The following is a 12,290-nucleotide window of genomic DNA, read 5'->3' as shown; positions in this document are numbered from 1 at the left end:
TTACATTTAAATACATAAAAATGAAATTTAAATCATGTAAAAACGTTTAAAATGTACCCCTAACCCCTTACTTAATGCACTAACAATCATGATAATGAAGAGTAATATCAAAAATTAATAACAATATGTCCTTTTTTATGTAAGCCTCTGCAATATGGATTTAATTGTAATGTAATTATTTAAACCCGGTGTAATTGATGCATTCGTTAAGATTTGCCATCTCACTTCCTTCTCTGCTAAGGGGGCTTTATTATTCCCTCTACTAGTTAATCTCACTTGCTCCAGAATGGCAAATCGAAAATTGTGACTATTTCCAAATATGGCTACATGTCTCTAAAGTGCGTTAGTGCTGTCATTTTTTCTAATTGCATATAAGTGGTCATAAATTCTTTTTTTATAAACATTCTTACTGTTTTTCCTATATAGAAACTTGGCCAAGTTGCACATTTAGCCACATATATAATATTTTTCGTGTTGCAATTGCTATTGTAAAAATCTGTTTTAGTCCTATTAATATTCTCTAATATAATATCTTCTTTTTCTAATATGGCATTGACCGCAACTGCCACATTTTCTAGTTCCCTTTCGCTGTGGGTTAATGTGTCCTTCGACAGTTCTCCTATCTAATATTAATTTCATATTAATTCCCATTTTATATACAAATAGAGGAATCTCACCTACAATGTCTTTCTGTTCTTTATCCACAGTGAGAATGTTCCAATGTTTGTTTAAAATTTGTTTTATTTGTTTAACTTGAGGGGTGTGTTCTAAAATGCACGCTCGATTATATTTAACTTCACCTTCACTTGCTGTGGTCTTATTTAATAATGGTTTACCCAGTACAGGGGTAAATTTTTTCCCCCATTCATCAATTACATAAGTTTTCGTCTCATTCATTCATTTCAAGGGGTACCCTCTAGTGCTGAATAAAACCTAAATATATTCAATTTCCATATCACTAAATGTAGATGTCATCCTGGCAGCATGTATACACTGACCCTTAAATATACTCTTCTTAGTTTTATAAGGATGATTACTTGAGTACTCTAAATTTTTTTGTTTGTGTCTTTCGGCTTAGGGGTCGCCACAGCGGAATTCCGGTCCGCTAATGATTGGCAGTAGATTTTTATGTACTGGCTTGCAGGGCCTAACGTACAACCTTCAACAAAGGAACGCCTATTCACGCATGTTGCCACACAGAAGACGCTCTAACTGGGAATCGAACGGGCAATGTCTAACTGTAAGGCGACAACACTCCCACAGCACCACCACCGCAGTACTTGAGTACTCTAAATAATTATTAGAAAAAGTGTTCTTCCTGTAAATACAAGATTTAAATCCATTGTTAATACTAGAAATATAGGTGTCAAGGTGTGAGGCGACAACGCTACCGCAGCACCACCACCGCAGTACTTGAGTACTCCAAATAATTATTAGAAAAAAATGTTCTTCCTGTAAATACAAGATTTAAATCCATTGTTAATACTAGAAATATAGGTGTCAAGGTATGCTATACCTTCAGTACTATAACTAGAGTTGAGAAAGAAGTGTCAAAGAAAAAAAGCGCATCTATATCACCCACCCACCCCAACATGGCAATTTATGAAAAATTAGTAGCTAATGATATTTATAGGTTACAGAATGAGACTAGATACAAAAGAATGAAAAGTAACTTATCTAAAGAGGAAATAATATTATTTCAATGGCTAAAAAATAATGACAATATTAGAATCATGAAGCCGGATAAGGGGGGTGGAGTGGTATTATACGATCAAAATGAATACATAAATAAGATGTTTAAAATACTTATGGAATCAGGGAACTATATACCTGTATCAATTAATGAAATAAATATTGGGTACAGACGAATCAAAATGTTTTTGGAAGAATTTCTTTTAGATGGACGTATCACTATTGACACACACAAATTTATGGTTGTAGAGTACCCCACTCTTGCTACAATTGTTGGAGTACCTAAAGTACATAAAAATATTATTGATCCACCATTTCGTCCAATAATTTCAGGAAGTCGGTCCAAAACCTTCCTCTAGGTATAGCTATTGATAAATGGCTAAAGCACATTTATGACAAGATACCCCATTTAGTTAAATATTCTTGGATGTTTCTTGGCAATTTAACCCCACAACTGTGGAAAGAGGGAATTATTTATATCACAGTGGATGTAATTGATTTATTTTCTTGCATCCCCAAGCAAGAGGGGTTAGAGAGCTTTTGTAATAGCATTAGACAATATTCAAATTTAAAATGGGATCAGATCAACCTAATCATGGAATTAATGTCTATAGTTCTTGAGTATAATTACATGTACTTTAAAGGGGAATATTACAAACAAACCCAGGGAGTGGCAATGGGGGCCACGTGTGCCCCCATATTTGCAAATTTAGTAATGTTTGATTGGGAAACTGAAAAGTTGTTTAAACGTGAATACTTCAAGTACATTAGACATTATTCAAGATTTTTGGATGATATTTTCATATTATGGGATGGACCCGAAAATACTATAGGTACATTTATGGATTACTTGAACAGTACTAGCCAGTTTTTAAAATTTACACATAGTTGTAGTACTGAAGGTATAGCATACCTTGACACCTATATTTCTAGTATTAACAATGGATTTAATTCTTGTATTTACAGGAAGAACACTTTTTCTAATAATTATTTAGAGTACTCAAGTAATCACCCTTATAAAACTAAGAAGAGTATATTTAAGGTTCAGTGTATACGTGCTGCCAGGATGACATCTACATTTAGTGATATGATTGAGGAAATTTAATATATTTATGGTTTATTCAGCACTAGAGGGTACCCCTTGAAATTAATCAATGAGACAAAAACTTATGTAATTGATGAATGGGGGGAAAAATTTACCCCTGTACTGGGTAAACCATTATTAAATAAGACCACAGCGAGTGAAGGGTGAAGTTAAATATAATCGAGTGTGCATTTTGGAATACACCCCTCAAGTTAAACAAATAAAACAAATTTTAAACAAACACTGGAACATTCTCACTGTGGATAAAGAACTGAAAGACATTGTAGGTGAGACTCCTCTATTTGTATGTAAACTGGGAATTAATATGAAATTAATATTAGAGAGGAGAACTGTCGAAGGACACATTAACCAACAGAGAAAGGGAACTAGGGAATGTGGCAGTTGCGGTCAATGTCATGCCATATTAGAAAAAGAAGATATTATATTAGAGAATATTAATAGGACTAAAATAGATTTTTACAATGGCAATTGCAACACGAAAAATATTATACTGGGCGGCACAGTGGTGCAGCGGTTAACGTTGTCACCTCAAAGCAAGATGTTCTCCGGTTCAATTCTCAGCTGGGGTGCCTTCTGTGTGGAATTTGCATGTTCTCCCTGTGTTCACGTGGGTTTCCTCCAGGTACTCCGGTTTCCTCCAACATTCCAAAGACATGCATCTGGAGCGTTTCTCCCCGGGCCTCCGCTGAAAACAGGCTCTGTGGAATCTAGTCGGACATTCCCGGTCAACAAGTGTTAAATAAAATAAAATAAAATATATATGGCTAAATGTGCAACTTGCCCAAGTTTCTATATAGGAAAAACAGAAAGAATGTTTATAACAAAAGAATTTGACCACTTATATGCAATTAGAAAAAATGACAGCACTAATGCACTTTACAAACAAGTAGCCATATTTGGGAATAGTCACAACTTTCGATTTGCCTTTCTGGAGCAAGTGAGATTGATTAGTATAGGAGGGAATAATAAAGCCCTCTTAGCAGAGAAGGAAGTGAGATGGCAAATCTTAACGAATGCATCAATTACACCAGGTTTAAATGATTACATTACAATTAAACCCATATTGCAGAGGCTTACATAAAAAAGGACATTGTTATTAATTTTTGATATTACTCTTCATTATCATGATTGTTAAGTGCATTAAGTAAGGGATTAGGGGTACATTTTAAATGTATTACATGATTTAAATTTCATTTTTATGTATTTAAATGTAATTTATTTATGGTATAGGTAACTGGAATTAACTCAAGGTATTTATTATTGTTTACAAACTGTTTAATTAATAATTCGTATATTAGTATACACATTCATATGTATTCCATAGGACAGCCATTGGGCATAGAGTAATCAAAATTATGATTTTGGATAAATTAGATTACATAGAAGTTACATGGTTAGAAATTGAGTCAAAATGAGGTTTTAATGAGACTTTTAGTTTTATGTGAGTATTTATGTTGTAATATATAGAGTTTTTAGCAGTCATAGAATTATATACATGTAATCAGATGTTTTTGAAAAGGTCAACATACCTTAGCATGTAATTGAGTTGTTATACTATAAAACCAGCAGTCATGGAATGTTTATTATTGAATTTTTATTATAATATTTTTAACAACATTATTAAGTATGTATTAACTATTAGCTTGTGTCATCATATCATATCTGTGACACACAGCGTTTTTGTTGTAAATTATATGCAGTATGTTTCTTTAAGTTAGATATACTAGTTTGGCGCCAAAAAACATATAAATTGACTTTTAGATGATTGTTTAATTGATTCTGAAGAAGTCCACATTCCAGTGGATGAAAGCGCTAGATCCGTGAATTTTCTGAATGCAGTATTGCTTTTTGTATAATAAACAGGTCGTATTGTAGCTGGTGTGAGTGATCTTCTTCCTCAAGGCATCCTGATAATAGTGTTTATATTCTACACTTTCCCTGGATGTGCAAGAAGACAGTGGCGGTTCACTCCTATATTCCCCAGCCCACTCCTTCCAGCACCTGTCTCTGTTCAAACATGTGGGCTGACTCACAGTCACGACTTCATCCCCCCCTGTGCTGTGAAAGTGGGGACTGCCCCACTACATTTTTGATGTGACCCAGTCCAGCTTCGGAGTAAGGAGGCGATTTTTTGCTTAATTGAACCCTCCCAACCAGCTCTCTCGTGTTGTGATAACTTTTTGAACCCCCATTTCCAGCAGTGGGGTGAGTGCCTTTTCCTTCTGACATTGGGCCAGCCATAGTTCATGTTTTTTATGACAGTGAAGTCTGCTTTTTTCTATGCATTACAATTCTTGCTGCTGCTGTTTTTCTGGAAGATGAGCTTACAGAAAAGAAGAGCAGGAGTTATGGTAGGAGCTTATCTTGTGGCCTGATGTTTACTTTTGTGTGGTACTGGTGAAGTCTGAAAAAAGCCCTCCATATTCCTATTTAGTAGATCCAGATTTCATGTGTAGAAATACATAAAGAAATATATTTTCTGCAGATAAGAACACCATGATGCACATAATCTGGCATTTTCCTTGCCTGTTTTAATGTGTTGAATATCTTGTTAAGCAATCAGCTTGTTTTCCCACTCCCTATAAGCATCTCCTTGTCTCTCCTATGCCATTTTGAAATTCTTTATTCCTTGCAAGCCTAAAATGACTTTGAGATGTGTGTAGCTTTTTGCCATTGTGTTTTGATAATTTGATGCAAGTCAGATTATCATGCTTACAGTCTACTAGCCTTGACGAAGCTTGCCATATCCCATACTAAAATTTGCTACTGCCCATATACCTATGAACAATACTTTGAGGTAAATGAATGATTGATGATTTGTTCTGTAATATATCGATCATTATTTTTTGTTTATGTTTAGTAACTATTTCCATGGTTTACTCTTAGATCTCCCACCATTTCACTCTAGGCTTAGACTTTGGGTCAAAACCAGATCAGCCATTCCCTTACACACCATGCAGAGGTAATAATTTAGTAGCCTGTAAGAAACAGAATACAAGACAGCTCCTGAAGTTTGCCAACTTTGTGATTTTTGAAATAAAGAAGTTTTCATTTTCAGGTTCTTATGGGTGACATGTCTGTCCAATGTGGAGTAAAGTGGTACAGTGATCTTGTTGGAGTGACATTTCAGTTAGAATTAGATGATCCACAAAATATTCTTTTTCTGAATTGGTAACATTCTGACCAAGGTTTAAATTGTTATTATTTTGCTGAGATCTTTGATGATGGTGTATCTTTTCATGATCTGATCATTTATTTTGCAATTCTAAGTTATGCCCTTTTTACCTAGACTTATGGTGTTATGTTTACTGGTATTAAATTTGGCATTATTATTGTTTCACCAGGTCTCTCTATCTTTGTAGACCGTCTTGGAGAACTTTGTCATTTTTATTGAGGAAGCTACTTTATTGTTCCTGATTGGCAGTCTTCAGTATATTTGGCTACCCATGGCATTTTCCATCTTTTATATCTAAAAAGAATAAGTGGATCCAGTACAGAGCTCTGTGCAACACCAGTAGTAACTACTGTTAGGATAAACACGTAACCCTCCTTTTTGTGATATGTTTCGTCAAATTGCTTAACTGGTGTTTTACCCATTGAATCGCGTACGTGTTTACCATTAATGAAATAACTGACAAAATTGAAATAGTTATGTGGAATACTGCCGGACGTCTGCCAAGATAAGCAGTGTGCCCTATCAGTCATTCAGCACATGCTGCTTATACTTGTTTAAAGAATGTCAAAAATTCCGAAGGCAAGATCTCGCCTTAACAAACTTATATTGAGCCTTATCTAACAGAAGTTGGTCCCTGTATCTTTTTGGATAAAGTCTAATATAATATTGTCTATATGGATTGTGCAAATATGGTCTTGGCTGATCTGAAATGCTTTGGGTCTGATGTCTCCCAAAGTTGTATAAAAGGAATGCGTCACCATAGGTGATGGATGTTTTGTTTCTAGAGGTTTCATCTCCACTGAGACATCCAGCTTGCATCTTCAGATTGTCTGTTTTTGTTATCCACCTCATTTTGAAGGATACTGCCCTCTCCATTTTTTGAAGTATTTAAACAGTTTCTGTAATGCTCCCCTCCTTTCTCCTTTAAGGACAGTATGTAGTGAAAGTTTTTATGTCTGTGCATGTCTTGTGAGTCAGATTATGCTCTACTTTTTGTTCTCTCTCAATTTATTATTTTTATTAGTTGTATAACTTCATAATTGTGCATCATTTTGGTTATATAAATAATGGTGTACAGCAGATTCTTGTTCAGATTTAGACAGCTCACTTAGTCCTGTGTATTTCAAGTCCTTGCACTATATTCTACAACATCTACCCACTTCAGATATGTGATCGTGCCAGTATTAGTCAGTCTTTGATTATTTAGATCACCTGTCTGTCATTTATGTAAAATTTGTGTTGTGTAATGTCAGCTTCTTAAACATTTTATTTATTTATTTATTTATTTATTTATTTATTTATTTATTGCAGTTGGTTTACCAGGATAGTCCATTGGGCCACAAGGAACCCGTTTTCAATGGAGTCCTGGGGAGAAAAGCTCCAAAAATACATTTAACATTCTTACAAACATATATTCACACAAACATTTCAAGTTTAACAATAGGTAAAAAGAAAGAAAGCAAAAAATGTAACAGCTAAATACAATGTGCAGAATTATATTTATTAGCTCAGAAATATCCATTTAATACAGAGTAGTTTGGAAAAATTAGTTACTGGAAAGGAAGAGGAGGTTCAGTGACATGATGAAGTGGAGGATGAAGAGAACCTAGGGGCTTATCTAATAACTTCTGTAGAATCTGGGTAGAATAAGATGAGGCAGAGCAATGGCGGATGAGAGAAGGAGAAGAGTAGGTTATGTAGGGTAGGAGCAGGAGCATTCCCACTGAGATGCTAGGTGTGTATAGAGATTTTTGAAAGCTGAGTGATTAGAGGTGGTGCGGATGAGTGAAGGAAGGGAGTTCCAGATGCTAGGTTGAAGGATAGAAGGTTTTTGCCTGGCGATATGTAGGTTTATGGACTTTGAGTAGGTTTTGATTGTTTGATCTCAATACTCTATTGGGAAGATGCATGTCAAATGTGGAAGAAAGGGAAGGGCAGAGGGGGGTTGAGAATAAGTTTGTGGGCTAGAGTTAGCTAAGTATAAGTGAGTTGATTGGGAAGTTCTAGCCATTTTAGTATCTGGAGGGAGAAACAGTGGTGGGTGGAAGACTTGTGGCTGGTGGCAAATTTTGCAATTTTGTTGTAACAAGAGGAAAGTTGTTTTTTGAGGGAGGATTGCAGATTAGTTAGGAGTGGGGCACCATAGAGGGATATTTTGTCTATAAAGCATACCTTTTTGATGTTTTTTTGTAGATGAGAGGTAAATTTAAGTTGGTTGTCTATTTGTACCCCAAGTAGCTTGGTCTCTGTCACCAATTCTAGGAGAGTTATTTTGGCTAGTGATAGAAAAAGCGTTCAGATTGAGATGAGTAGCTTTAGAAGGAGTAAAATCATTAGCTTGGTCTTGGAGAGCTAGGTGGTTTTGTAACATCCATTGCTCTGTTGTAGAAAAGGCATCTTGAGTTAGTTTTGAAGTGTAGAGATAGAGGTGGCTGAGCAGATGATAGTTGAATCATCAGCATATTGGATGATGTTAGAGAATGGGATTGATTTATGGAAGTCATTTATAAATATGTTGAAGAGAACAGGACCTAGAATGGAGCCTTGTGGAACACCTGTGGGGTACTAAGGAATGAGGAGGTAGTTTCCATCTTACTGCTTGCGAAGAGAGGTTAAGTTCTGAGAGTTTAGTTATGAGCAGGCTATGTGAGATGGTATCGAAGGCTTGGGAGAGGTCTAGTAATAAGGTAGAGACAATTAGGCCAGAATCACGAGCTCTGTTTACTGTTTCAAGGAAGGAGAGGAGGGCTGTGATTGTGCTGTGGTTTGCTGTGTAGGAGTTATAAGGTGATTTTCTAGGAGATGAGGGAGGAGTTGAAGATGGACACATTTTTCTAGGATTTTGAAATGGGGACAGGATGGCTATAGTTGTTGATGTTGTTATTGTTGCCCCCATTGTGGACAGGAATAATATATGCTTGTTTCCATATTTGGGGAACTGTGCATTCTTTTAGGGAGCGGTTAATTAGGATGCTGATGGGATATGCAAGTGTTTCAGCAGCTACACTAAGAAAGTAGGAAGGTATATTGTCATGGTACATGGTTTCAATTTTAGAAGCAGTTTCTTTATAGAGGATGTAGACATGGGATTGAATGAGAGGAAAGTGGAGTTGGGGGAGGGAGAGAGGGCAGAGGTGTTTGGAGTACATGTTTAGTAGTGGAAGTGGTAGAGGAGTTAGAAGATGGGGAACAGGAAGTAGAAGTGATGAAGGATAGGGTTTGAGGTGGAAGGGTAGGGGTGTTAGAGGGCATAGTGGGGCTGGAGAAAGAAGAGGTGAGTTTTGCAATTGAATCAATAAAAATGAGTTAAATTGGGTGGCCAGATCTAATTCAGAGACATTTGAGTCAGGGGTGGGAGTATCTGGTGTACTAGGATGAAGGAGACTGGAGATCCCTTTCCAGAATTTCTGAGGGTGATTTTTATTTTGGTTTTGGAGTGAAGAAAAATAGTTTCTTGATCAGAGGTGGTGAGTTTCTTTGCTTTATTTGAAGCATTTTATATTCATTTTTGAGTTTCTGTTTATCCCTATGTCTCATGGTAGCAAGAGTGTGTGTAGAGAGCCAAGGGGCTGATTTAGTCTTTATTCTCTTTGTCCTTAGGGAGCTTGAGAGTCAAGTAATGTCAAGAAAGTTGTATTAAAGTGTGTCACTGCTATGTCTCAGTTAATTGCTTTTAAGGAGTTTACAAAGGTAGTTGGGTTGAAATGTTTTCGGTCACGGATAGTTATATAGTTGTGGGTTTGTTGAAGAACAGTGGGAAGTCGGTTGGTGAAAGTGGGTGTGTGATCACTAAGGGAGTCTGGAAGGGTGCCACTGTTGGAGAAATAGTGAGGGTGGGAGACAAGGATCCAATCCAGTGTACTTCCAGTGGAGAGGTTTTGAGTTACAGAATTGATTAGTTGAGAGAAATTGTATAGGTTAATGTTTGAGGAGTTTGTTGGAGATTGAATGCAGGCCCAGTTGATGTTTACATCTCCCATGATTATGGTTTCATTGGTAATGTTACTAGAAATCCAAGAAAGGATTTGTTCAAGTGTGGAGATGTATAAACGGATGCTAGACAAATGTGTTTGTGGTTATTTATTTGTAGTAGAGTAAGGAGAAGTTCAGCATTGTTAGTGTGTGGGTTTTTGAGTCTACAGAGCATAATGTAGAAGTATATTTTTCTTCTTTTGAATCCTGGGTTATGCATGAAATAAGACTGTGTGAAGCATTGCATTATCCTGCAAGCAAAGTTAAAAGATATGGGACTGTGTATGTACTTGGAAGAGGCTAGGTCACCAGAAATGTACATAGTACTCTGGATTTGTTTTCAGAAATGTATTTTCACTACACTACTGCTGAATTCGGACCCTTATTGCTTGTTCCCAATGTGTTCTATGACCATAGTTCCTCATATGTCCAACAGACTCCCTGGTTGTAACCTGTTGCTCTGACAACACTACATAGACTAGGTGGAAATGGGAAGCTACGCTGAGTACACTATCTGCCCCCCCCTGCTATGGGGAGTCATGCCTTCTCAGTTCCCTGCACCCTGTTACCCCCTCCCAGTCCAACATCAAGTCCTCTGAGTCCTGACTTCCACTAGAGCTCACTGGACAGTGCCTAGTATGTACTCTTTCTTCCCAGGAAAGGTGCAGTCATTCTTACTGTCAGTTGTATATCAGCTAATGAAATAGAATCTCATATCTTCTACTAATGACAAGTCTTTTAGTATTCCAATGTCCCACCAGCCTTACTCGTTTTTTTTTTTCTTGCTTTCTCACGGTTTGTCTCACTTTGCTTACCTTTAAGTTGGCTGATATGTCTACCCTATGTCCATTTTATGCAGTTGCTGTTAGTGCAGTATCCCTCCAGTTGTGAACTTTCCTTAATTTTTTTTCTTCCTTAGACACCTTTTCTTCATTTTTAATGTTTGTATTTAGTTTTTTATTTTCCCATATTTTTATTTATTAATCAAGTGAGCCCAGTAGGCACCAGTACTAATTTAAGAACAACCCAGGAACATTGGTAGGTGTTATAGAATGGTAGGGCCATTCACCCCAAACTGGACGCATCCCAAGAGTAAGCATGGCTGTCTTACGAAATCTGTTTTGGATCATTCTGATCTGGTCTTCAGGTATAAGTTCATGTTGCACCACTGGCTTGTAAATGTTCCATATTTTTTCCCTTCAGAAACATAATTATTTTTACTACCATTTAAACCACTAAGTTTATTTCTAACTTCATTGTTGGTTGTACTTTTGTAAAAAGCATCAGTTATGCCATTTTTCCCACTTTCAGCTGTCTTGATCACCACCTGTGATGTGTTATTATGAATGAAGAAATTTTATAGTAACTTTTGTTGAAAAGACTTGTGTGCAGCCGTTACTAGTTTATCTCCAAGTGTGATAGAGACATTTCATTTCTGTGTAAAATAAATTTTGAACCAATTGTGACAAATGTATGTTTTATGAAAAAATAATGCACCTGTTGAATTGTGAGAGAAATTTGAGAGGAATGGAAACTAGATATTGCCTTTACCTTTCATTTCATTGTTTTGAAATTAATAACTTTATTTTTTTCCCTCTTTTGAAGCTTGCAAAACAAATGGTGTAGATCCAGGAGGTGGCGGTGGTGGCTATTTTCAGACATCATTGTTTGAAACCTACTCTGACTGGGACAGAGAAATCAAAAGAACTGGTGCATCAGACTGGCGAGTTAGCGCAGTCAACAAAGGCTACATGATGTCCATTTGGTAATCCATCATCATTTGTGATTATGAGTAATCATGTTTTATGTAAACAAAAAAAGCATGCTTGGGAGAAAAGTGTGAGAGAGTGAGTGAGCGAATGAGATTGCTCTGGGAACATGCGTACTTTTGAAGAAAGGTGAACTGTATAGTGTTTTATGGCAGCTCACTGAAATGTCATAAAAGCTGCGTTATATGATCCACAGACGTTGGACAGGTGACCTGCAGAACTGGGCAAAAAGCATTCACAGTGCTTTTTTTTTTTTGAGACTTAAATGTTTTATTGACTTTGCATCTCAGTGGTGATGGACGCGTTGGTGCTGACATTTTTGAGGTTGAGTGACTCACAGAAAAAAAGAAAGGTGCGTGTAAAAACATTTCTTTTTAGTCCAAGTTAAGGCAATCTTTAAGTTAGTATATTTAGAAAACACAACTGTGGTGGTGAAGCCACCACATTAGGGGTACAGGGAGGACATAGTACCTGCAAAAAAATGCTTGTATGTTTTTTGTGACTTTTGGTTCTTTGTTTGTGAAACTATGCATTTTAGACATTATTTTTATTTGACTCTCAGCAAGCAATCTCAGCA

The 12,290-nt window shown here is 36.5% G+C and overlaps 1 protein-coding gene across 2 annotated transcripts in view; it reads left to right on the top strand.

The window, feature by feature from the left end:
- Positions 1–12,290, top strand: part of MTMR10 (myotubularin related protein 10) — a 1,193,387-nt gene that overhangs the window by 529,314 nt on the left and 651,783 nt on the right. For both annotated transcript variants that reach the window (XM_044078705.1, XM_044078706.1), the window contains exon 7: positions 11,550–11,709. In XM_044078705.1, the coding sequence (XP_043934640.1) occupies positions 11,550–11,709 (160 nt within the window). The remainder of the gene's footprint in view (positions 1–11,549; positions 11,710–12,290) is intronic.

The sequence above is a fragment of the Protopterus annectens genome, chromosome 7.part1 (assembly GCF_019279795.1).
Source record: "Protopterus annectens isolate FY-2018-M chromosome 7.part1, PAN1.0, whole genome shotgun sequence".
In the NCBI taxonomy this organism is placed as follows: domain Eukaryota; kingdom Metazoa; phylum Chordata; order Ceratodontiformes; family Protopteridae; genus Protopterus; species Protopterus annectens.
The sequence above is the reverse complement of the archived record's forward strand: the minus strand, read 5'-3'. Positions and strand labels throughout refer to the sequence as shown.